This window comes from Phalacrocorax aristotelis, chromosome 10 (assembly GCF_949628215.1).
Source record: "Phalacrocorax aristotelis chromosome 10, bGulAri2.1, whole genome shotgun sequence".
In the NCBI taxonomy this organism is placed as follows: domain Eukaryota; kingdom Metazoa; phylum Chordata; class Aves; order Suliformes; family Phalacrocoracidae; genus Phalacrocorax; species Phalacrocorax aristotelis.
The window spans coordinates 1541652-1566295 of NC_134285.1; the positions used below are offsets into that span (position 1 = coordinate 1541652).

The 24644-nt window shown below is 59.3% G+C and overlaps 2 protein-coding genes across 7 annotated transcripts in view; one reads left to right on the plus strand and one right to left on the minus strand.

The window, feature by feature from the left end:
- Window positions 1-9796, plus strand: part of CASKIN1 (CASK interacting protein 1) — a 34068-nt gene extending 24272 nt beyond the window's left edge. The window contains exons 13-21 of the mRNA XM_075104630.1: window positions 128-246; window positions 1193-1280; window positions 2978-3075; window positions 3533-3643; window positions 3735-3836; window positions 4311-4449; window positions 4528-6624; window positions 6728-7124; window positions 7610-9796. Of these exons, the coding sequence (XP_074960731.1) occupies window positions 128-246; window positions 1193-1280; window positions 2978-3075; window positions 3533-3643; window positions 3735-3836; window positions 4311-4449; window positions 4528-6624; window positions 6728-7124; window positions 7610-7706 (3248 nt within the window). The 3' untranslated portion in view covers window positions 7707-9796. The remainder of the gene's footprint in view (window positions 1-127; window positions 247-1192; window positions 1281-2977; window positions 3076-3532; window positions 3644-3734; window positions 3837-4310; window positions 4450-4527; window positions 6625-6727; window positions 7125-7609) is intronic.
- Window positions 9797-10169: 373 nt separating this feature from the next.
- Window positions 10170-24644, minus strand: part of TRAF7 (TNF receptor associated factor 7) — a 37056-nt gene continuing 22581 nt past the window's right edge. For all 6 annotated transcript variants that reach the window (XM_075104627.1, XM_075104623.1, XM_075104624.1 and 3 more), the window contains 16 exons: window positions 24018-24110; window positions 22228-22261; window positions 20802-20985; window positions 19954-20088; window positions 18869-19086; window positions 18036-18109; window positions 16925-16973; window positions 16296-16423; window positions 15146-15228; window positions 14684-14723; window positions 14133-14249; window positions 12880-13002; window positions 11939-12058; window positions 11588-11719; window positions 11227-11346; window positions 10170-10981 (listed from right to left, as the gene is read on the minus strand). In XM_075104627.1, coding sequence (XP_074960728.1) covers window positions 10967-10981; window positions 11227-11346; window positions 11588-11719; window positions 11939-12058; window positions 12880-13002; window positions 14133-14249; window positions 14684-14723; window positions 15146-15228; window positions 16296-16423; window positions 16925-16973; window positions 18036-18109; window positions 18869-19086; window positions 19954-20088; window positions 20802-20985; window positions 22228-22261; window positions 24018-24110 — 1665 coding nt within the window. In that variant the 3' untranslated portion in view covers window positions 10170-10966. The remainder of the gene's footprint in view (window positions 10982-11226; window positions 11347-11587; window positions 11720-11938; window positions 12059-12879; window positions 13003-14132; window positions 14250-14683; window positions 14724-15145; window positions 15229-16295; window positions 16424-16924; window positions 16974-18035; window positions 18110-18868; window positions 19087-19953; window positions 20089-20801; window positions 20986-22227; window positions 22262-24017; window positions 24111-24644) is intronic.

Below are 24644 nucleotides of genomic sequence, written 5' to 3' on the forward strand. Positions count from 1 at the left end.
TCCCAGTCCCCAGGGCGGGCGCATACCAGGACATGGTGGTGGCTCCAGTGGGGCATGGCCGCACCGCAGCGTCCCCAGCCCAGCCAGGGGGCTTGGCGCCCTGACGGCATCTCCTCTCTCTGCGCAGGTGGCGACCGCAGCAGCCTGGGCAGCACGGGCAGCGTGGCCTCTGCCCGCAGCTCGGGGAGCGGGCAGAGCACGGGCAGCGGGGCGCATGCCCTGCACGCTGGCTCTGAAGGTGTCAAGGTAAGGCGAGCCCCAAGGTGGCCGTGCCAGCCTGCGGTGGCACTTGGCTCTGGTCCCAGCACCGGTGCTTGCCATGGGGCAGGCGTTTGCTGCCTTGGCAGCTGCCCCTTTCCCCTGCTGGCATTGATGCTCGGCCGGGTGCTGTGAGGTCCTACCGGCACGCAGCATGCCGCCAGCCATGGCTGTCACCGTCAGCGGCCACCAGCGTGTCCCCTCCCAGCTGACCAGTGTGCAGGGTCTGGCCGAGGCTGCGCGCCGTGTCTCTGCTGCCGCTCGGAGGGTGCCTGCGCGCTGCCACCGGCGCGCTGCCCGCTGCAGCTCCGCACTGCACAGAGCCATCTGCCTGCCGCTGCCAGCACACAGCCCACTGCACACTCCTGCCTGCACGTTGCACACTCCTGCCTGCACGTTGCACACTCCTGCCTGCACGTTACGCACTGCCCACCGCTGCCTGCACGTTGCCCGCTGCTGCCGGCACATTGCCCCCTGCACTTTGCGCACAGCCTGGGGTGCACCCGCGAGCCCACCTCCCCTGGCACCCTGCCCGTGTGATGCCAGAGCAGGCTGGGCACTGGGGTCCGCGTGCCCCTGAGCCGAACACCCTGCTGACGGCTGTGGGGGGCTCTGCTTTGCATGCAGGGGGGTGGGGGGCCCTGCAGCCCGTGCTGGCAGCCTGGGCCAGGTATGCGTCAGGCTGGATTTGGGGTGCCGCGGCGCCGCGGGCTCCCGCCGCCTGCGAAGCACCATCTGTGCTGCTCCCGCCGCAGCCCGAATCTGCTGTGCCCCTCCCTGCCCACCACCTTCGCCCGGGCTGGCGGCGGGGCGGCCGCCGCAGCACCCGCAATACCCGCAACACCCGCAGCACCCGCGACATGCGCCCGCGGGCCCCCGCCGCCCACCCGCCTCACTCCTGCCTGCTCTCCCCCCTTCCTGGGGTGTTTTTCAGCTGCTGGCAACAGTCCTTTCCCAGAAGGCTTCTGCGCAAGAGACTGCCGTGGGCGATGGGCCGGCCAAGGCGCAGGACATCCCCGCAGGTGCGTGCCGCCGGCCGCCCGGCTGCCGGGAGCAGGAGGAGCCCTGGCCCTGCCGCGGGCGTGCCGTGGATCCAGGGATTTGTCTTTTTTTTTATTGCCACGGCACCCATCGCCAGAAGAAAAACGTGTGGGTAAAAAATGACTCTCTCGCCTTTCGGCTGCTGCCAGGCCTTCTCCTGCCTCGGTTAGTGGGGGCCCCATGGGGGGGCGGGGGGGGCGGCGTGGGCGGCCGGGGGGCGGCAGCGCTCCTCCCCAGCCCCTTCCCTTCCTTGGCCCCCCGCCGGAGCCTGAGCTGGGGTCCCCCCCATCACCATCAGTGCCGAGCGGGGGGCTGCGGGCGGGGGCTGCCCTGGCAGCGGGGACATGCCCGTGCCGTGGGGGAGGCACGTGCCAGGGGTGGGGGGCAGACAGGAGACGCACATGTGGGGAGGATGCACACGTGGGGGATGAACATGCCGGGGGATGCCCGGGCTGCGGAGGTGCACACGCAGGGGGGACGGAAACCTGGGGAGAGGGGGATGCGCACACGAAGGGGGGGATGCACACCCAGGGCGGTGGGGGGGCCGTGCATGCGTTGCTTGAGGGGGGGAGCACATGCTGGAAGAGATGCACATGCAAGTGGGATGCAGACGTGAGGGAGATGCACGTGGCAGAGGGATGCACGTGTGAGGAGGATGCCCACGCAAGTGGGATGCAGATGCCAGGAGGATGCACGCACAAGGAGGATGCACACGCACAGACGGGGGGGGGCGATGCACACACACACACATGGCGGGGGGGTACACGCACACACACACATATCACACACACACACACACAGGGAGGGAGAAATGCGCATGCTTGGAGGATGCAGTTGCCAGGAGCAGGGGGAAGGGGCTGCTCTTGCTGGTCCTTCTCAGAAATTTCTGGGCAGCCCTCGACACCCCCAGGGCTGGCAAAGGCACCAGCTGGAGGGTGGGCGCCACACGGGTGCCTGTGTGGGGATCCCCAGGGATGAGGCAGCTGGTGCCAGCCTGCCCTCCCCAGCCGGGCCCCTCGCTGCAGGGCAGAGTGGGTGGACGAGCCCCATCCTGGGTTGGTGGCATGGCCGGAGGAGTGGGGACGGAGGGCTTTGGGCAGCAGGACCCCTCTGGCTGCTGCCCGGGGGAGGTGGGCAGCCAGGGGAAGCCCGCTCCGGAGGAGGGGTCTGGCTGGGTCCCTCTGCTCCGGGCCGCACCAAGTGGAGGGTGTTGCAGCCCCTGGCTGGGCTGGGGGCTCACCTGGCTCTGGGTGGGTGGGTAAGGGCAATAGCACACTCAGCCCAGGGCAAGCCACCGTGGCACCCAGGAGCCATGCGTGCCGTGGCACAGGGAGCTGGGTGCCATGCAGAGCCCCATGCAGATGCAGCCCATGCTGTGAGCCCCGTGCCTTGCCTCACCAGGATTCAGCAATAGGGGCTGCGACACGTCTGGGGGTGCCTGGGCATGGTGCCCCGCACCACCCCTGCCCATCCCAGGGGAGCAGACCCTATGTTCAGGGCACCCCGGGGTGCGCCGGGCTGCTGTGCTGGGGTGGGTGTTGCTCTCCCGTGCCTGCCGTGGCCCTGCCAACCCAGGGCTGTGCCATCCCACCGGGGGCAGGGGCTCGGCTTCCTGCCTCGCTCGGCTGGAGCCCAGGGGTGCACAACCCCGGACCACTGACCACTGCCTCCCCGGCAGGTTCATCGCGGTCGCAGAGTGTGGCCAGCTCCCCATACGCCCCCCAGCCCCCTGCCGAGCCCCAGCTGAAGAAGATGGAGCCGCCATCGGAGGGGAAGGTGAGTGGGGAGCGCTGGGGTGGCGCGGGGTGCCCCGCACCCTGGGTGGAGTGTGGGGCTGGGGTGGGTGGGCACAGCCACACAGCGGGGCCAGCCCCCTACACCCACAGCTGCGGTGCCTCGGCAGCCCTGTGTCACGGCTGCCAAGGCTGGCAGGGCTCTGGGTGCTGGCGCGATGGCAGTGCCTGTGGGGTGCTGTGCCATGAGCTGGCGGCGTGAGTCATCCCTGCGGCTGCCGGCCCCCCGCAGCTCCACAGCACCAGCCCCCCGCACGCCTCGGGGCACAGATGTGCCCAGGGTACCCCAAACCACGCAGCCCCTCTACGGTGCTGGCTCTCAGCCGGGGCCTCCTGCCGGCACGCAGATGGGTGTGGGGACAGCCCCGGGGGACACGGGCAGGGGCGGTGGGTCCCCATCCCCAGGGCTGCCCCGAGCTGCGCTATCCCTCTCGCCCCAGAGCTCGGAGGCCGTGTACCAGTGGCTCTGCAAGTTCCAGCTGCAGCTCTACGCGCCCAACTTCATCAACGCCGGCTACGACATCACCACCATTAGCCGGATGACGCCAGAGGTGAGGCCGCAGGGACGCTGGGGCTGGCTGGTGCCACAAGGAGGGGGCACAGCTGATGCAGGGTGGCGCTGACCCCCCGTTTCTGCCCCAGGACCTCACGGCCATCGGCGTCACCAAACCGGGGCACAGGAAGAAGATCGCCTCCGAGATCAACAACCTCAGTATCCCCGAATGGCTGCCAGAATACAAGCCGGTAAGGGCTGCACGGGGCCGGGGACGCCGAAGCCACATCCAGGGTGGCAAGTAGTCCCCTCCGCCCTGTCACCCCCAGGGAGCGGGCGGCACGGAGGGCCGAGGGTGGGAGCTGGCTCACCGCTGCCAGATGATGCCTGCATCCCACGGTGGTCCTGAAGCTGCGCACGTCCCCTCCCGACAGTTGGGGGACCGTGGGACTGGTGCCAGCCGTCACTGCATGGCTGTGTCACCATGTGTCCCCCTGACACCTCTCCTGCCCCCTCGGCAGGGCACGGCGTGGGGCTTCCCACGGGAACGGGGCTGGGCACAGTCCTGGGAGCTTGTGGAGCGCAGGGGATGGGGATGTCCCCTGGGGCCATCCCCCAGCAGGATGGGGAGACCCCACGCGTGCTGTGGTGCCGGGGGGGTGCTGGGGCCAGGCCCTGCTGCCAGCTGGCGCCGAGCCATGCCCTGCACCCCCTCCCCTCCCTAGGCCAACCTGGCGCTGTGGCTCTCCATGATCGGCCTGTCCCAGTACTACAAGGTGCTGGTGGAGAACGGCTACGAGAACATTGACTTCATCACTGACATCACCTGGGAGGATCTGCAGGAGATTGGCATCACCAAGCTGGGTAAGGTCCCGTGCCGCAGCGCCGGCTGTGGTGGTCCCAGCTCCCGGCAGCGGTGCTGATGCCTCGTGTTGTCCCCAGGGCACCAGAAGAAGCTGATGCTGGCGGTGAAGAAGCTGGCGGAGCTACAGCGTGCTGAGCTGGGCAAGTATGAGCCGGGAACGCTGAAGAGGAAGGCGACGGAGGTGCTGGCCATCGAGTCCCCCCCGCCGGAGCCACCTGAGTGCCAGTCGCCCAAGATGACCACCTTCCAGGACAGCGAGCTCAGCAGCGAGCTGCAAGTGGCCATGACAGGCGAAGCCCCCGAGGAGCCCCCTGAGAAGGTGGCGAACCCCGCAGCCCCTGGCTACCGCTCGCCCCCGGGGCTGGGTGGCCGCGCCAGGCTGATGAGCAGCTCGCAGGAGCTGCTGGGGGACGGCCCGCGGGCCCCCCCAGCCACTGCCATCTCCAAGAGCCAAGAGTACCTGGCAGAAGGGGCCGGTGAGGGCCCCCCAGCGCCACCCAAGGAGGGGCGCCCACCCCGGCACGGCCACCCCGTCAAGCGTGCCAGCGTTCCGCCGGTGCCTGGCAAGCCCCGGCAGCCCTTCCCGCCTTCCGCCGGCCACCTGACGCCGCCGCAGACCCCCGGCAAGCCACGGCCCCCCTCCCCGCAGGGCCCACCAGCACCCCACGCCACCGCCAAGGTGAAGCCCACCCCACAGCTGCTGCCACCGGGCGAGCGCCCTGCGTCGCCCCGCTCCCTGCCCCAGTCGCCCACCCACCGCGGCTTCGCCTACGTCCTGCCGCAGCCTGCCGAGGGCGAGGGGGTGCCCCCGGGGGTGCCCGTCCTGCCTGTCTCGGTGCCAGTGCTGTGCCTGCCGCCGGCGGGCGAGGGCGAGGAGGAGCCAGGGAGGCCGAAGAAGCGGGCACACAGCCTGAACCGCTACGCCGCCTCCGACAGCGAGCAGGAGCGGGACGAACTCCTGGTGCCGGACGCGGGCCCCTACGCCACCGTCCAGCGGCGTGTGGGGCGCAGCCACTCGGTGCGGGCACCCGCCGGCGGCGACAAGAACGTCAACCGCAGCCAGTCCTTCGCCGTCCGCCCCAAGAAGAAGGGGCCCCCGCCGCCCCCCCCAAAGCGCTCCAGCTCCGCCATCTCCAGCGCTGGCATGGCCGAGGACTTCCCCAAAGAGGGGGAGGGGGAGGCGGCCGCCGTGAGCCCCGCTGCCGAGGGGGAGAGCCGCCGGGAACAGCGGCGGGCCAGTGACCTGGGCGGCAGCGTGGACACGGGCAGCGCCGGCAGCGTGCGCAGCATCGCGGCCATGCTGGAGATGTCCTCCATCGGCGGCGGGGCCCGGGCGCTGGCACTGCAGAAGCCACATGGGGCCGGTGGGCCGGGGCCGGCCAAGGTGCCCGAGGGCTACTACCTGCAGCCAGGGGCTCCCCCGGGCAGCCCTGAGCGTGCCCGCGTGGCCACCGTCCTGGCCACCGTCAAGCACAAGGAGGCCATCGGGCTGGACGGGGAGGTGGTGAACCGGCGCCGGACCATCAGTGGCCCTGTCACCGGGCTGGTGGCAGCCGCCCGCCGCGAGCGCGCTGACAGCCTGCGGTCGGAGGTGGGTGCCGACGGCCCTGGTGAGCGGCTGCGGGTCGAGCGTGGCGGCTCCCCGGACGGCATCCCCTTCGCCGAGGAGGGCAACCTCACCATCAAGCAGCGGCCGAGGCCACTGGGGCCGGCCCGGGGGGAGACGGGCGAGGGGCTGTCCCCAGCCCACCGCCACGGGGACCTGGCCAAGGTGGAGGCCAGCGCCACGCTCAAGCGGCGGATCCGGGCCAGGCAGAGCCAGCAGGACGGCGTCCGCTTTGTCCTCACCGAGTCCGACACCGTCAAGCGCCGGCCCAAGGCCAAGGACAAGGAGCCGGCGCTGGAGCCGGCCCCACTCGCTGTCTACCAGAACGGCACCGGCACCGTGAAACGGCGGCCGGCTTCTGAGCTGAGCGGGCCTGAGACGCCCCCCACCCCGCCACCCGCCGCCCGCCCTGACGGCCCTGACTATGCCCCGCCGCCCGCCGAGCCCAAGAAGCCCTTCAAGCCGCCGGTGTCCCCCAAGCCCGTGCTGACGCAGCCACCTCAGAAGGTGCCCGGGCCACCGGCACCCATCCCCAAAAAGGTGCCCATCCCAAGCCCCGGCAGCCCAGGTAGGTGCCCCACCAGCCCCCCGGGATGGGAGCTCCCCCGGGCGGACGCCGGGGGTCCCAGCCAGCCCCGCCGCCCTTCCGCCCATCTCCCTTCTCTCCACAGAGGTCAAGCGAGTCCACGGCACGCCGCCCCCGGTGTCCCCCAAGCCCACGCCGCCCCCCACGGCACCCAAGCCCCCCAAGCCCCACGCCGCCATCCAGTCGGTGAGCGCCAGCTCCACGCCGGCCCCGTCCCCCGCCCGGCAGCTGGGTGCTGCCGCCGCCAAGCCGTCCAGCACGCCGCCCTCGCTCTGCTCCAGCCCCGCCAAGCCCCTCTCGCCCGGCGCGCAGCCCCAGCAGGTGCCGGTGAAGCCGCCCCGCTCCGCCATCGCCGGCCCCTCCGTCGACAGCGCCGGCCCCGAGCTGGCGCAGCAGAAGCTGGAGGAGACGAGCGCGTCCCTGGCCGCCGCGCTGCAGGCCGTGGAGGAGAAGATCAAGCAGGAGGACAGTCAGGCGGCAGAGTAAGGGGGCGCGAGGCGGGCGGTGGTCCTGGGGGAGGGCGTGGGGTGTGCTGTGCCGCCCAGCTGCGTGGGCATGGGGGGGTCGGGAGGCCACGAGCACCTTGGGCGGGGGGTCAGGCTGTGCCACCATGGTGGGAGCAGGGCTGTACCGGCCGTGACGTGGGGACACTGTGCCGGAGCATCACGGGGCCCTGGTTGGAGCTGTGGTGGGGAGGTGACACGGGGGGACACCGTGCCGGAGCAGCACGGGCAGGGGGACCTGGGTGTGTGGGTGCACCGGGGGTTGCATTGGAGAGGTGACAACAGGGGACTCTGAGCTGGAGCATCGTGGGGTTGGGATGGCCCCAGTAGCACTGGTTCGCTCTGGGGAGGTGGCACTGTGGACACGGCACCAAGCACTGCAGGGCACGGGGCGGGGGGCAGAGGGGACCGTGCGGTGCTGCCGCCCGTGGCACGGCGCTGACCCATCCCCGCCACTCACCCAGCTCGGCCGGGGAGTCGAAGAGCACCGTGAGCATCCTGGACGACATCGGCAGCATGTTCGACGACCTGGCGGACCAGCTGGACGCCATGCTGGAGTGAGGGGCGCCAGGGCCCCGCGAACCTCAGGGCTTACGTGGGCACAAGGGCACAACGATCCACGACCCCCACCCGGCCCCACCGCCCTCCCCCCTCCTTTGTACAGCCGTCCCCTCCCGGACATCCCGTCCCTTGGGGTTTGCACAAAGAAGAAGATACCTCAGGATTGTGCTCACGGACTCGGCGCCGGCTCCGGCAGGACTCCCTTTTGCAGAAGCAAAAAAAAAACCACAAAAAAAAACAGAACAAAAGAATAAAAACCAGAAGAAACAAAGCAACACGCCCTGGACCGAAACGCTCCCGATGCCGGGGGGGGGGTGTCTCTCTTACCTACCTGTCCGGTGGCCGCTGCCGTCGCGCCCGTGCCCCGCCGGCCCTGGCACCGCGGGTCGCCACGGCCCGAATGTAGCACAAGCCCTGCCCGGTGCGGCGGCCCCGGCGGCGGCTCCGCCAGCGGCGAGCTGCGTGTCGCCGATGGCTTCTGGTGGTGGCCGTGCTGGTGGCGGGTCCGGGTGGGCAAATGCACTTGGGTTTCTTTTCTCCTTCTTTAATTTTCCCTTTTTGTTTGTTTTTTTTTGTTGTTGTTGTTTTTGATTTTATTTTTCTCCGTTGTCGTTCGCTGGGGGCGGGCAGGGCGCGGGGTCCCGCCGCGGCGTCGCACCGGGCTGGGGAGGGGGCTGCCCCACGGAGGGGCGCGCGCAGGGGGTGGCGGCGGGGGGGGGGCCCGCCCGCGGGGCTCCCCTTTGCTGGGGGCTTCGCCTCGGGCGTGGGAAGGGGGTTTCGTTTGCGTCGGTTGCAAATCGGGGAGCGAACGCCCCGTGTCGGGGCCCTCGGCGGCGCGGGCGGGGGGCAGCGGGACGTGCCCCTGCCCGACCCCTCCCCGCCGGGGGAGAGGACAGTGATAAGCTATAAAGAAGTATTAATTTATTGGAGGGGGGAAAAAAGAAAAAAAGATATAAACCAGATTTCCCCCACCCCCAAAATAATAAAAAGAATAAACTTTAACAAATATATATTTAAAAGATTTAAAAATATTAGCAATTATATATAAAGCAGTTTAAAAGAAATCAAGAGAAAACTGGATTTTAGCTTGAGAAAAACTATTAGATTATACTAAGCTGTGTGTCTTGTGGCAAACTCATTCTAAGAGTAGCACAATATTTACCTTTTCTCTGGGTGGAAGGTACGTGCAAGCAGTTCTGTTCGGGTCTTTCCGTTGGGATTCAGTGTCACGTCTTTATTTTTTACACCATTAAGAACTCAAAGGATGTGCCTTGTTTTATGGAGGTTTTTGTTAATTTCTTATACTGGAGGTGTTTCATTTCTTTTGGAGTGTCTTCAGGTTTCGGTTTTATTTTTTTTTAGATTTTTTTTCGGCTTTTGGCACTTGTTTGGTGCGCGCGTGCGGGTGCGCGTGGGGGTGTGTGTGCGCGTGTGTGCACGCGGGGTGCGTGTGCTCGCGTGCGTTCTCCGGGACGCACCGCTGTATATTCCTGTATAAACTGGAGTCTGGTTCAGTCGCTTGAGTCCTGATGAATGCATTTTTTTGCTTGTGGTTTCAAAATGAAGTGTTGCTGGTCCTTTCTTTTCCTGAGACGTACAGAGCGGTCTCTCCCTTTACCTCCCTCTCCCCCCCCCACCCCGTCCTCTCTCCCCTTCCCCGGCTCTCCCGTTGTGGTCGCTGATCCAGATGTGTTTGGCACAACTTTGAAATTTCTTTTAAAAAAAAAAAACAAACCACAAAAAAGACTTTAAAAGTAACAAAAAAAAAAAAATCACCCGCCTGAAAATATCTGTTGAAAAGGAAAAAAAAAAATGTATCTAAAAAAAAAAAAAATCCATAAAGTTCTACATGATGGATATATACATATATATATTTTTTATGATTAAGTTATGGACTCTGTATCGTATCCCATCTGTCAAGCTATGCATCTTGGTGCTTCTCCCTGCTCTTCTGTGCTTAGATTTCACCTCTACTCGTCTTATTCTTCCTATTCTGAATAGTAGATGGCTCGTGGTGCTGTGAAGAAGTTTGCTCCTATACGAAGTCTGGCAACAAATATTTAAAGAAAAATAAAAAAAAAAAATAAAACCCCTGCCGGGCTGCCGTCACTGCTTGTGTCCAAAAACCGTGGGGTCCCGGGCTGTGCCGGCACAGTGGGCGCGCGGGTGTCGGACGCTGCGGGTCCTCGTGGCCTCATCGTGCACTGCACGGCCCCAGGGCCACCCTTGGGTGCTGCTGCCCTGCCTGGGCCGGGCGCCGGTGCCGGGGGTGCTGCGGGGTCAGGCGGCCCGGGAGCTGCTCTGGCCCCCGCCCCAGGGGCCACGCCTGCACCCCATTTCTCGCAGCGGGTGCCGCGGCCGTGCCCAGCCCCGCGGGGCGGCCGGGCGCAGGCTGGAGGCGGGAGCTGCCGCAGGACCAGTGCTGGCTGCCGGCACCCGCAATAACTCACGCTGGCCAGGAGCAACGCTTTCTGCTTTTATTGTCAATGAAGAAATAATCAAATCTATATTACAATCTTAAAAACAGTAGAAAATGTGAGTAAAAATGCAACGGAGGCTTTTTTCTCTTTAATGTGGAGACCATTATTAAGGGTGGTGATCAATGGGCTTGTGTTATTTGAGAACTAGCTGTGGCATAAAAATCGTACCTGGCTACTCAAGAAAACACCCCTTCCCAGACGGATCAGCCTGACATCTTGGCAGTAAAATTAAATACTAGAGACAGAAAGGGGTTGGGGTCCCAACCCAGGGCAAGGCCTAATGCTCCATCCTACCATTTACAAAGGGACCGGCCTCCCGGCATCGCCGCCCTGGCCAGGCCGGCTGCCGCCTGTGACAAGCTGAGCCGCTGAGTCCCATCACTGGCCGAGGGCTGCGCTGCGCCCGCGCCGGTGCTCTGCGGGGCTGCCCCGGCCTGGAGACCCAGCTTCGCCCCAGCCCTGGCCCCAGAGGATGCTCCCCGGCTCGGGGGACGCAGGCAGAGGAGGGCACCCTGCGGCACAGAAGGCGTCCTCTGCATTGCCGATCGTATACGGCAGGTCTGAGGGAACACCTGGAGCATCCGTGGGCCAGACCCGTCCTGAGAACTGCCCGCCGGGGTCCTTGCGGGTGGGGGAACCGGCCAACGGGCAGCAGCAGGCAGTGGTCGGTGTGGAGAGGAGCTGCAGCAGTTATTTCATAGTGGTGTTAGTCACCCAGCAGGCCGACGGAGGGGAGGAGTTTTTGGTCTTTCAGTGTGCGGGACTAGTGTGGCGTTCTCGCTAGCACGTCCAGACCTGTGGAGAGACGACAGGAACCCATGGCAGTGACTGTTCTGAGCAGCTCTGTGGGCTTCTCTTCACCCTCTTGTGGAGCTTCCCTTTGGGCTTCCAGCATCCACAACACCCTGACAGGAGTTAAACCTCCGGCTCGTCAAGAACCATCCCCTTGTTTATTTGAAGGAGGCTCCTAACTCATTTAATGCCCTAGTTCTAGTACTAGAAGAGACCAAACCATCACGAAGATGCCTGAGGAAACCAACCTTTACAGTGCTGTCCACGGCCCCGGAGAAGAGGCGGCCCCTGGAGACTGCGAGGGCAGTGACACTTCCCTGGTGTCGCAGCAGCGTCTGAGTACAGATCATGTTGTCCATGCTCCACACCTACGGGCACAGAGGAGGCGTGAGCCAAGCGAGTGGCACGGGGCTCTGGCACGTCCCGAGCAGCGGGAGGGACGGGGGATGCCGAGTGCCACAGGGTTCGAGCCAGGTGACACAAAATAAATGCGAGGCCACGTGGCACGCAAGGATGAGGATCCCCCGTCCTCCCTTTCCGTCAAGGCTGTCTATGTTTTAACGACAGCGCCAAATGCACAGACGCAGCTGCACATCCCGGGACACGTACCCTGAGAGAGCGGTCGTACGACGCGCTGAAGACTTTGGTTTGATCCGGTGTGGAGATGACAGCGAGGGCGTAGACCGTACCCACGTGCCCAGTCAGCGTGCGGACCTGTTCCTTTGTCTCTATATCCCAGACCTGTGGGAGGACAGCAGGGCTCAGCGACTGCGCTGGGCTGCAGACGACCAACTTCTCCTCTGAGAGGTGCTTCTACCTCCAGCACACCTCCAGGCTGGGTGCTGTGCACCCCTGCTCTGGGTGTGCCATAAAGGAGACCGGCAGAGCCAGGCCCCCACCTCCTTGCCCCTCTCCCCCCAGCCTCAAGCCAACGAACGCATCAAACCCCGCAGCCCTTACATGGATGAGGTTCTCGTAGGTGCCACACACGATGTGGTGGTTTGTCACAGCGATGGAGTAGACGCTGCCTCCTGACGTCTGCAGCACGTGGACACACTCCAAGTTGCGGATGTCCCAGATCTGAAAGAGACACCGGAGCAAAGGCAGGATGACACCCATGCAGGGACCCCTCCCCGCTCTAGGGGGAAGCGCCCTTGAAGCTCTTCTCCAGCCATGCACAGGGTCAGCCTGGCTCCGAATGTGCCCAGATCACATCTTTAAGGACAAATCTGTCTGGCTGGGAATGTTCTGTACTGAGGAGCAAAACCCTGCTCTCTTATTTAGATGCCCAGCTTCGAAGGTCCAGGCTGAAATAGTTGTGGAGATTGCACACCCTTTGTGTGTGACTATGCACACACGTGCACAAACAACCCTGTCCTAAGATAGCACAGAAAACTGATGCAGACAAATTTACAGGGATTTATTAACACTGAGGAGTGAAACTTCAGATTCTCTTGTGTCACCCAGATGCCGGGAGGCGAACTATTCATCAAAGCCTGAGCCAACACAGATGAGGGCATTTTGCAAACCACATACAGATTTATGGCAACTCTGCAGCCAGACAGCGACCTTCTCCTCTGCTCAGCAGGACTGCCAGCACAGATAATGCTGCGGCAGCTGCGGAGGCAGCGTGAGGCGCCATAGCTGTGAGGCCGCGTTTTATCTTAGTGAGCATCCCCCAGCAGCTGCGCTCCCAAGGACCAGCCAGAGCCCAGCCTTTGTGCCTGCAAAGATGCAATCAGCGCGGTAAAATCTAGTGTGTCAGCAACGCGACGGCAGTGCTCCTGCATCCTAGCAGCTACCTTCTGTCCTGCTCCACCAACCCATGCTGCAGAATACAGATACGCAGAGGCACGGGGAGAGCCGAGGGCTTACAGCTGCCACGAGTCTCGGGGTCCCACCTTGATTGTTTGGTAAGATCCGCTGTAGAGATAGTTTTGAGAAGCCACCAGCGCTCGCACCCAGTGATTGAGACCTGTCAGCTCCTTCTTCAGTTTGAGCTCGGTACCTACAATATCCCAGACCTGAGGAAAGCACAAACGCACACAAAGAGAGTCTCAGTGGGGCTGGGCAGTGATGGGGCAGAACAGCACAAGGCTCTACCAGCTCACTAAGGGGAACCTTGTGCTGGGTCTTCTGCCCTGTAGGAAGTGCCTGAACCCACTGACTTGCAGATAAAACACACAATAACTATGCTGAATAGGCATATTCAGCAATGTTCTCTGAGGGCCTGGGAGAGCTCGCTTGGAGCCTGCATTACCACTGGAAGAGACCCTTCCCTAGCAGAGCTACGGGCTTGAAAAACCTACACCAAATCTACAGTAAAGAACTGCTCTGGACTTCCACTCCCAGCCTGTCCCCACAAAGCTCCATCCCCACAGCTCCTGGGAAATCCTGGCCAAAACCCCCAGCACGCAGGGATCGACGGATCTCACCCCGCCGCTCCGAGCAGCGCTACTGGCCTGCTCAGCTCATCTGGCGGAAAGTGGCTGGGGACGACAAAAACAAAAGGCCCCAAGTTCTCCTTCTGCTTAGTGCTGTCTCACCGCTCCTCCAGCCCCGAGCGCTCTCTAGATTGCTGCACCACTCCAGGCCCCAGATACAGAAAAGAGCATGCGCCCTCTTACAGATGGATGGTCCCATAAGCTGTCTCACCAGGAGCTGGAAGCAGAACCAAGGGAATCTAGCCAAGGCTTTAAAGGGCAACTTGCAAAGCTGTTCCCTGATTTCTGCATGCTTTAGGTAAAAAATGCGGATTCAAGATCCTTTGGAGGGTGTTTCAAAACAGGCAGCCTGAATCCCCCAGCCACAACTCCCAACGGTCTGAGCAGGTCCGTTGATGGCCCAAAGACACACACATTCAGGAACTGCCAAGATACTTCACCCGCAGTCTCAGGTTTACAGAGTTAGAAGAAATAATAGTGGTTTTTCAGCCGGGTCCCAGAACATCCCTGACTTCGGCACAGAGGATGGGCTAAACCTCTGCAGTGCTGGCTGCACTGTGTAGCTGTGCTTCTCTGTGTGGCTCAGGAGCATAGTAACAAGGTCACCTACAGGTCAGAAGGCCACTTTCTTCCCGTTCAGACCACTGCTGCCTGACATTTTGTACAATCGGTCCCCAACCAGACCAAGAGGAGCCACCCCTGAGCTCTACCTTGATGGCTTTGAGAGAGCCGCTGAACAGCATGTTGTGCGAGGAAACCAAAGTGCAAACAGGATTGTCATGTGCTCGGATCGTGTTCACTTTCTGGAGGTTTTGAATATCCCAGACCTGCAAAGGAGAAGAAGGGCACCTGTGAGGGGCTGGGGCAGGCCCCTTGCGCTCAAGCCCTTCCTCTTTGCCTCTGAAGGCAGGCAGTCACACAGAGGCAAAAACACAGGCAGAATGGGGCGCTTGTCCGAGCCACTGTCCTGGCTTGATCAGGACCGAGCACGCTGCCACGCTGCCCCAGCACCAGCCTCCTGCTCCCCACGCAGGAGCGGGGAATGGGAAATCCAGCCTGCAGGGAACACCCAGATCCAACCCACGAGTAACCTGGCTGAAGGCAGTGGACAAAGCACGCACAGGTTATCAGTCTTACACCACTGGCAGCTGAAGAGCCTTATAGAAAAAAGGATGCAGGTCCCTGCTCTACAACACCCTGGGGCTGGCCAGTAGATCTCGCATCCCAGCTGCGAAGCGGAGCAGGGGTCCTGGGTACTCACAATAATGGTGCAGTCAGCAGAGCCACTGTACAGCTTGTTCCTGTAATGACACCAGAAAACAAAAGGAGGTCAGCGAGGGAGAGCGACGAGTGCAGGGTCCCAGCTCGTTCCCAGGCACCGTGCTGGGCGAGGAGCTGCAGTCCCACAGCCTCGCTGGGCCAAGACTAAACACACCGACCCCAGGAGCAGAGCCCAGGTCTCGTGAGGAGGCCAGGCTAGATTGGCCCTTCAAGCAGGAGGCCAGGCACCCTGCTGGTGACCAGGGAAAGAAGCCAGGACAGCAGTGGAGTCCAAAGAAATACAAGCTTTGTCCATTTTTAAAGAGCAAAGAGGCAAGATGTGCCTCTCATGCAACAATCCTGGCACGTGCAGGACTGAGGATGGGAATTGCAAGGGCACGTTCAGGCGCCCCAGTGCTCTCCCCGCTCTCTCCTGCAGGAGCAGGTGTCCCTCTCCACTCACCCCTGGATGCAGAGAGCCAGTACAATTCCATCGTGACCCTCCAAGGTCTTTTGGCACTTGTATGTGGTACAGGTATCCCACACCTAACAGGAAACACAAGACAGCAGAGGGTCACACGCCAGCAGACAGAGCAGCTGGGGAGCTGGGCAGGATGTCAGCAAAGCCACAAAAGCACCAAAATGAGGAAACAGGCTGTCACCTGGGCACCTGCCTTCCGGGCTCCCAGGCAGAGATAAGCTTGTCTAGGAGAGGAAATTTACTGCAAAGGGTCAGGCTGAAGTTAATGAGACACTGGACGGCAGCACGCATCAGCCCTCTCCAGCACTGCCTTTCACAGCCCAGGCAAACACAACACACTGAACCAGAGAAGCAGCTCTCGGGCTCCTGCTTCAGCAATTCACACCCGGTCTTAGGGCTCCAATGGCACAGTCTCCTCTGCCGCTGCAAAGGTTTTCCCCACCAAGCACACACCGCTCTCTCAAGAGAGGGGACATGGGAACGTGGTGCCCAGAGCAGCCAGGACAGGGGAGAAAGCTGTTTTCTTTCAAAAAAGTACAGCAATGCCCATTTTCTTCCATGTGGCTCTTAATATCGCCCACAGAAACTAAACCAAAGCTCTGCTCCTGGCAGGGCTAGTTGCGGCAGCCCGTGTGGCTCCCCAGCCCAGCCATCAGCCACCAGCAGCCAACACAGTCACGTTGGGAACTGTTGTTTAGGTTGCACTGGAGCAGCGCTGTCAGTTTGAGTTACTGAAAACGGGACAAAGAAAAACAAACATGTCATTAAATCCATTTGATCAGGGGAAAATGTTTTTTCCTAAGATGATCTATTGTAACAACGGGAAATAAAATCAGAAGCCGAAATAGGTTTGGGTGCCCTAAACACCATTTAAAGCAAACCCAGGAGCAGCAGGAATGAGATTCTAATCAGGGCTTTGCAAAAACCACTCTTTGTCTCTCGATTTCACTATCACATAACATTTCATGGCAGAGAATTTTGCCCAACTGTAACTGCAAAATCCCATTTAAGGTTCTTTGGGAGAAACTTTGGGAAGTGACATGCCCCCCGCCCCGAAACTGCAACTCAGCTTCTGCCCCACCTGAAGCACTTCTACAAATGCACAAGAAATGCAGAAGAGGCAAGCTCTTACCTTAATGGTTTTGTCTGAAGAGCCACTGAAGAGCAAGTCTCCGATGGAGTAAACGCACAAACACCAGACAGGGCCCTGGTGTCCCACAAAGGTCCCCTTGCACTTGAAGATCTGCTGAGGATCATAGGCTACAGAAACAAGAGGGCAGGTGAGAGGTGCGGCAACGGTGCTGCACCACGTCACAGTGAGTTTGGAGGAGACAGAGCTCCCTGCGCTGGCCCGGCAGGTCCTCCTTGCACTTCACATTGTTGCAGGCCAGAAGGAACCATGAGACCCTCCCAGTCTGGCTGGAGGGTCTCATGTCCCACCCTTACAGCTCTTTGAGTTATCATTGCTTTGAGCCTCAGGGCTCGTTTCCCTAATGCAACTCCCAGGCTGGACCTAGGGAGGCCAGAGATGCAGAGTCCACTTGACATCTCCCCCAGCAGCTAACAACCCTGCAACACTGGGAGGTCCCCTTCAGCCAGTCCTGGCAAACCCTCCCACCAGTATTTCCCTCCTGCAGCAGCGGTGATCCTGTGAACAAATCACTGCTGCACCCAGAGACAACTGTGCCGACGCCTAAAAGGGCTCACTGTGCCACCAATCCAAACCCAGCCTGCGAGCATGAAAACCACGGGCATACTCACATCCGAGGATGCCCATGTTGAGCCGAGCATTAATGTGGGAGAGTTCATCCTGAAAAACAGAACAAGCTGCATGAGCTGCAGAGCCATCAAGACCAGTCTGCCCTTCTGGGCATGGCGTCAAGACTGTCCCCCTCCATTGCTAAAACCACTCTTGCCTTTGGACAGGTCTGGACTCCCCGTGAAGGCCCTCCCTCAGCAGCTGACTCATTCTCTGATCAGAGGTCTCCTGCTCTAGGACTGCACGTGTACATCCCTCTGTCACCTCCCTCCAGAGACCACGGGGCTCTGAGAGCACCTCAGACCTGCACTAAACTCCTCAGTATTCAGCCAGGCACAGAAACACCTCTCAGAATATACTGTCCTTGCTCTGCCATTCACCAGACTGCTAAAAATAATCAAATTGGTTATGGGGACTGCTTGCTCAGCTGGGCTCTTGAAGCCCACCTTGCTGGAGAAGAACTGGAAGGTCTCTTTGTAGTCTCCTCTGCAGCCCGGTCCCTACTGCATCCACGGGGACCCCCTTCATTAGTAGGCTTAGGTAAACCAGGGCGAGTTCCTCCTGATCAGTACAGCCAGTGGGATGCAGTCTGCCCGAACTAGGGAGGAATGTCTATCTAACAGCAGTGCTTGAATAACGTCCAAAATCAGGAGACAGCTCTCACTCCCAGCTTGTTAGCAGAAATCTGCTTATCTTCCTGCTTTCTCTGCAGGCAGGGAGAAGGACATACTGTCCCTGGCTAGTATAAAAGGTACAGGAGCGCCCAGGCTTTGGAGCAGAGGGCTCTCTCCTTGCTGCAGGGGTCCTCTCCTCTGGTAATGTATTTCAAGAGCAGCAACAGGCTGAGAAAAGACAGCAGGAATAGTTAAAACAGCAGCTCAGATGCAGTGACCAGATTGTGCTCACTGAGCTGCCTTTGACTCCGCCTAGAGGAAACCTTCACCCAGACCCCAGCTGCAGTAAAAGCAAACTGAACTCAGGGTGAGCAGAGCCAGCAAGCAGGAGAGAACCCGAAAGACTCCCCACATGGCAGGAGAGGCCTAACTAGTAGCAGAGCCAGCAGCTAACTGCATGCAATCCCTTTTCAGCCCCAGGGCCCGGCCCCCTCCTCACGTTCAGCATGGAGGCATCCCTGCGGAACTCCATCAGGTCCTCGCTCAGCTTGCTCTGGTTCTCGTCCAGCACATCTACAAGAGATGGACAGGCCCATAGTCACCCCAGAGTCAGTGACGGCGCCCAGGGGAACGGGGAGAGGACACCCGCTGCCACCTAACCTCTGAACAAGGAGGGAGGAGAGCTCACTGCTGTTATTGGCAGGGGAAAGCAGGAGGGTGTCTGCTACTCATATTGTACTTGGATGCTGAAGACCCAACAAATTTCAGAGGCGAGACAGGGCTGGGCACAGCAAGGTGTGCAGGAACCATGCTCGCTCCAGGATGGCTGCATTGCTGGCTATTCGACCGACTGATTTTTATGGGGGCCTGTGCCCATGGACTGCACAGGAAGGAGTCACAGGAGAAGTGGCACAGGCTGCCCAGAGAGGCTGTGGGGTCCCTTCCCTGGAGACATTCACACCCCGCCTGGACGCGGCCCTGTGCCCCTGCTCTGGGTGTGCCTGCTCACGCAGGGGGTGGGACGGGGTGAGCTCCAGAGGGCCCTTCAAACCCCCTCCATTCTGGGATTCTGTGAGAAAGGCGGTAGCTGCCTGCAGACATTTCTAGGGCTTGCCATGTGATCAGTGACTGCAGGATTAGGTCTCATGATGTTCTGGCATCATGGAAGTTGATAGGACCCCTATTTGTTCCTCTGCAAGGAATATCTGAACCTCCTGAAACCTGCTCAGCACCAGTTTTAAACATGGAATGAATCCTGTAACGCACTGTCCTAACGAAGAGCTGCCCCGTCCCTACAGCTCTGACCACAGAGTTTGTCCAGTGCGGACTCACCAAACTTGAGCTCCAGGTTCTTCTCCAGCTGGTCGATTTTCTCTGAGAGCTTCCCCAGCATGGAGCGCAGGAAGGCAATTTCCTGGTCCTTCTGGGCCATCGCCACCTGCATCTCATGGAAGCGATCATCTGTCTGCTGCAGGAACTCCTTCAGACCCTCAAACTTGCACGTCTCCAAGTGCGTCTCGTAAGTGTCTTGATTTCCTATGAATGTACACCTACAAGGGGAAGGCAGAGGCCAGGTGGAGCAGGGCCTGCACTGGAGACCTTCTTGCTCAGCTGGTTCCTGAGAGGGAAGTCTGAGGCCTGCGTGCATCCCCAGGAACCTCATCCTAGTGAGGTTCACCACCCTGCTGGGTGCAGGCAACTGCAGGGCAACGTAGAGGCCAAGCAGCTCCCATTCTTCCAGCCAGGGCATTGGTCCCAAACTGAACTGACTGTCTGTCTGTCTAGGTGGCTGCAAGGAAAAGCACATCTTGGGCAAGAGTCAATGTGGTGTCAGTTCATGTGCTCACCAGGAGCCCAATCTAAGAGCCATGAAAACCAGTGGAAAAAGCTGCATCAGGGCTGCTCTGCCAGGACTTGCCTTGCTCTGGTTCTGCCAAGACATCTCTTCCTGCAACATTAACCTCAGCTGTGCATCCTGCAGAGAACCCCCAGCCCGGGCTGCGCTCCTGTTCAGGCGACAATCAAGCCTCTGAGGCTGCTCAGCACTTCCCTTGCCCTGGGACTGGTGTGAAAGACACTGCTCTGGTGCTTGCATTACTTTTGTACCCATCCTCCTCCCTGCATGGCTCTGGCCGCATCCACTGCTCTGACTCTCCTCCAGCTGGTTCTTCTGCCTACGCACCTCAGCCCCCTCCTCGGCTGCCAGCGGGGCTTACCGCTGGGCAGCGTGACCTGCCTGTTCTCAACTAGAGGCTTAAGGGCTGCCTCCTGCAAGTCCTGCAAGCCTGATCTCAGGCCAGTGCACTGGGTAGAGATGCTCCGAGCCCACGGGGCTATCCCAAGGCCGGAGTAGCCAAAAAGCAGCTCAGAAACGAGCTCAGTGCATTCCTTCCCACTAAAAAGCACCAGCTCCTTACCCGTATTTGGAGTGGGGACATTTTATGTGCTCGCACTCTTTCAGATGTGCCTCCAGGTTCATTTTCAGGAGAGGTGGGCAGCTGGGGTTATTGGGGCAGCGAACCGGCCTGTAATCACAGCTGCTTTCATGATCTCTGCCCATGGAGAGAAGCAAAAGGAGGGAAAATCAGCAAAATTAATGGAAACAACACAGATCGTCCGGAAAGGAGCAAACCAGCCCTGTAAGACTGTCAGGTGATCAAAAGCCTCCTGCTCTAGGACTGCAATTACAGCTTTAAATTCTCATTTGGCCAGTAAGTTGAGAGTAATAATAGGCCACATTTATGCAGGGAACATCTAGCTCTGCAGCTGATCAACTAAGCCTTCAGGCAGCTATCAACAACAGGCAATGGCAGGTGATAGGGAAGACAGTGAATGCATTTAGGGTGGGAAGGGAGACAGATTTCCGATTCATAGGATATAACTAGGATAACTCCTCTTACACAAAGAATCCCAAGGTCTCTGCTTGACCATAGTCACAGTGTTTCACCCCAGATGTGAGATGCCTGTTTTCACAGCGTATCCCCTCTCCTGCTGCTGAGACACTCAGGTAAGCTGGAAGCAGAGAACAGCACCCTTTCCCTGAGAGCAGTCCTCCTGCCATCATCCTCAGACTGAGTCATAGCGGAAGGAACTGTCCCCTCGAGTCACCCTGCCCATTCCCACACCCCTGCACGCCCCGGCAGAGCACCACTGGCAGGAATTGCACTGCCCCCAGGAGCCGCAGGGCAGCTCAGATACAACAGCAGATTGCTGGTGGCGGAGCCCTTTCCCTGGAGAGGCTGCAGGCTGGTAACAAGCCACTTACTTCCTGGCACTCAGTTTAGTTGTAAACGGACATCCACGGGGGTCCACCTCGAAGGCAGCGGGCTTGCTGCTGGCTGCAGGCCGGCAGCCATACTTGCAGTGAATGAAGAGCTCCCCGATCTGCTCGGCCACCGCGATGTTGTTAACCACTACGGTCAGTTTGGCATTGTCCACGGGGCACTTCTCTGCCAGGTGGGGAAGCAAAAGAGAGAGAGAGTCAGCAAGGGCTTCAGACACTGCAGGAGATTTTATGTTTCTTGCCTTCTCTGGCCAAGACGGCCAACCCCCGGACGGGTGGCAATGGAATGAGCCATGAATATTCACACAAGGTCTGCAAGCCACTATCTCTGGTTGTCTTAGGGCTTGGTGAAAAGTTACAGTTTATGTTAATCCATGATAATTTGAGCTATCTGCCAATGAAAGAAGGCCACACTAATCCAGACTACCTTGTGCTTGCTGAAGTGTGAGAGTACTCACACAAATCAGCCCCATACACAACCCCTTCCCCCACCCAGGCCTGGGGCTCAGCTCCTCTGCTGCCAGCAGGGCACTGTAGGCCAGAGATGCTGCAGTGAAGCAAAGACACGAGATTTGAGGGCAGGAGCAAAACTGAGCAACTCAGGATTGCAACTGCAAAGCCGTTTGCTACAAATCTGTTGGTTGGGACAGATATGGCATGACACGGTGACAGACAGTTAGCACACAAAGCAGAGGGACCCCTTACACGTGGAAGACGAACATCTTAAGGCAGAAAGAACCGGACTCCCCAGGGAGCCTCCTGAGGGCTCGCCGCTATGGTAATACAAATGGCTTGGCTTTGTGCTGAACAACAGCTTTCCAAGAGAGGCACAGCCTTGTGCCAAATAAAGTCTTTTTCATAGCACAGAGTCCAAACCAAGGGGGAGCTGGTTAGGCGAGGCCAGCAGCCAGACACTTGGGCTCCACCAGGTTTCTGGAAGAGCTGGGTGAGCTAAAGCAGCTCCGTGTGCTGCTGCGCATGGGCTCAGTTGGCGGCCAGAGAGCTGGCACTAATGGGATGGGGGAGGAGAGGTTTGATGGATCTCTGCCAAACATGGTCCCCCTGTTCCTTAGGCAGCCACAGAAAGCTTTCTATCTGAAATCAATGGGTCAACTCTGGGCGAGACATGTATTATCCTGGGATTATCCACTGCATATTCCAGGCTTTGAGAACATCCTGTGCCAAAGAGCCGGGCCTAGTCCTCTAGTGCCCATGCTACAGTGCATACCGTCAGAGCTCCGAGCTGCACAGCCACCCGGTGCCCCAGCACCTCACTGCTGCAGTGGCAGCCTGTGACTGACAGCTTGTTTTAAGCCCTTCAGACATCTTTCTGCAGGTTTATTTTTAAGTGAAAGCAAACAAACCAGAAAATAACAGCAATTTGGCACAAGAACAGTTCTGTACTCACCAGATGTTAAGGCACATCTTCTACAAAATGTGTGCTGTGGAGACAAAGAGGAACAGCAGTGTCGGTGTAAACAATATTGGACAAATATTTCCCTGTGGCTAACGATGGGAAAGGTGGGAGATACCAAAGCCTGTGGCACAGGGGCCTCAGCAACTCTTCTGCCTCCTTTATAGATCAGTGCGCTCTTGAGTCTGCACCACGGCAAAAGCCAGCTGCTTGCTCAGGCAGCTAAGGGTGCAACACCGGTCCTGTCCCTGAGAAGTATTAAGCACATGGTTTGAAGCTTTGAGGGTTCTGCTCTGTTCAGGATCAGGCCACGATCACGGTGCAAGCCAAAGCCACCCACAGGTTCTGCCACACTCTGATACTCCTACCCTCCAAGTCTGCACGTGGTTTCTCTTCTTCACCCTCCACTTAGTCCATGTCACTCCTCTCATCTCCCTGAGAAGTCCTCAAGGAGAAGAGTAAGGGGAAGTCTGGCCTCTCCCTGTCCTTGGCCAGTCAGCCCATCACGCATATCACTCTGTAGTTCTTCTAGCATAGCTGAAGCTGTCCTGCTGTCAGGTGGATGGGATAGCTGCTTTGTAAGCTCATTAAATACCGTAAATTTTGCCACTTCAAATAGCTCTCTTTCTCCCTCCCCTCACAGCAGAAACGTATGGTAACAATTTAACTTGATAAAGTAGCAATTTAATCTAACATGCTAACGAATATAAATAGAAGAACGAAAGCTGCAGCGTTTTACTGGTCCTGAACTTGCCCTGTGGGCTCCCTGGAGCCTCCTCAGCCACATTCCCCTGCCACCGGGCCAGCGCTTGGCAGCAGCGCTGGAGAGGCTGCAAGTCGCCCTCCAGAGCTGTTATCTGCTGCCCTGCTCACGCGGTCTTTTCCTGCCCCGCACAGCTGCATGATGCTCTCTCCAGAGCTGCCAAACCAGGACTGCAAATGAAGCCAGTCTGCTTCCTGCAGCGGATTTTTTTTTTCCTATATTAACCAGTAAATCTCTGTCTCCATGAAGAGCTGCGTACTGAAATGGCGCAGGGAAACCGCACCAACTTCCAACACCTTTGGGGATAGCACCCTCACGGCAATAAACAATCCTGCTCCCTGCTTTTGTTGCTACAGGTCCATCCTAGCAATCAGAAGTACGTCAGAAGCATTGGAGAGCGTGTCACAAAGCCCTCTTTCTTCACATGTAGCACAGAAGCAGGAATAATATACAGTTGCCATTAAATCCTGGTAAAATGGAATATAGAAGAATATTCATAATACTCTGTGCCTTTCATTAGAGGATCTCAAATCCCTTTGCAAGCATTAACTAAATGAAGTTTCGAGCCATTATAAGAAACACTTTGTTCACAACTGAAGAGCAGCCGTTCCTGGGAGGCCCAGGAGGCAGCAGCACTCTGCAGAGCCCTTCAGGACAGGGAATGAGGAGTTTTAGACCTCACTGAAGCCATACCAAGGAGGCTGAATGTGGCCAGGAAAAGCAGCCCAATTTTAAGCAAGCCCCAGGCTTCTCTGGCTAACTGCGGAGTGCTCCGCACACCCCACCGCAGACTGGTTCAGAGCTGCCTTGTGGGGAAACCTAACACATGTCCATCAGCATCTCTGCTCCTGCGCTGGCCTGGCTTCCCTGGGCAGGGGCTGCCTCGTCTTTGCTCCCTCAGGCTGACAGTCACTGGGGACAGTCACTGGGGACAGTCACTGGGGACAGTCAGGGCTTCACTACAGGTCACGTAGGATACCTGTGGAGCCCACGCTCGTGATTTGGAAGAGCACTGCCTTACCCCACAGGTTGTGATGACTGGATCCTTAAACACGCTACAGCACAGTTGGCAGCACAGCTTCACAGATGGTTGTTCAGCAAACACCAGTGGCTCCTGAAGAAGAGAGAAAGGGACAAGGAGAGCACAAGGATTAGTCCAAAACCAAGAGCCTCCAGCTCTTCAGATGGAATAAAACAACTCTTCAGCGGTGAGCCTTGGGGAGCCCGGCGCACAGGGTGTGCTAAGAGTTTCATTATCTTGAAATAAACTTTCATCTGCATCTGCTGACCTCCAATATGTAAGAGGTAGGGGAAGAATGATGTCGGGAATGGCTGGAGACCCTCAGCTCCTCACAGACTGGGGGCCACCAGCATGTGGCAGGACCTGGACCCAACAGCAAACTGCACAGACCAGCTTCTTTGCCAGAGTGACTGAAGTCTCCAGAACTGCAGGAGCTGCACTGTCTGGTACTTTTTGCTTGGTTGGACTCGACAGTGTGTTGTTGAAATGTCCCCTGTACTAAGCCTGCAGTTTAAAAGCAATTTTAAAACAGCTTGTCCTTTTGTATTTTTTAAACATCCTGAAGGAAGGGTTCTTTCATTCCCTTATGAAGCAGAAACAACATTGTTTCTGCCGCAATGGGCCCAT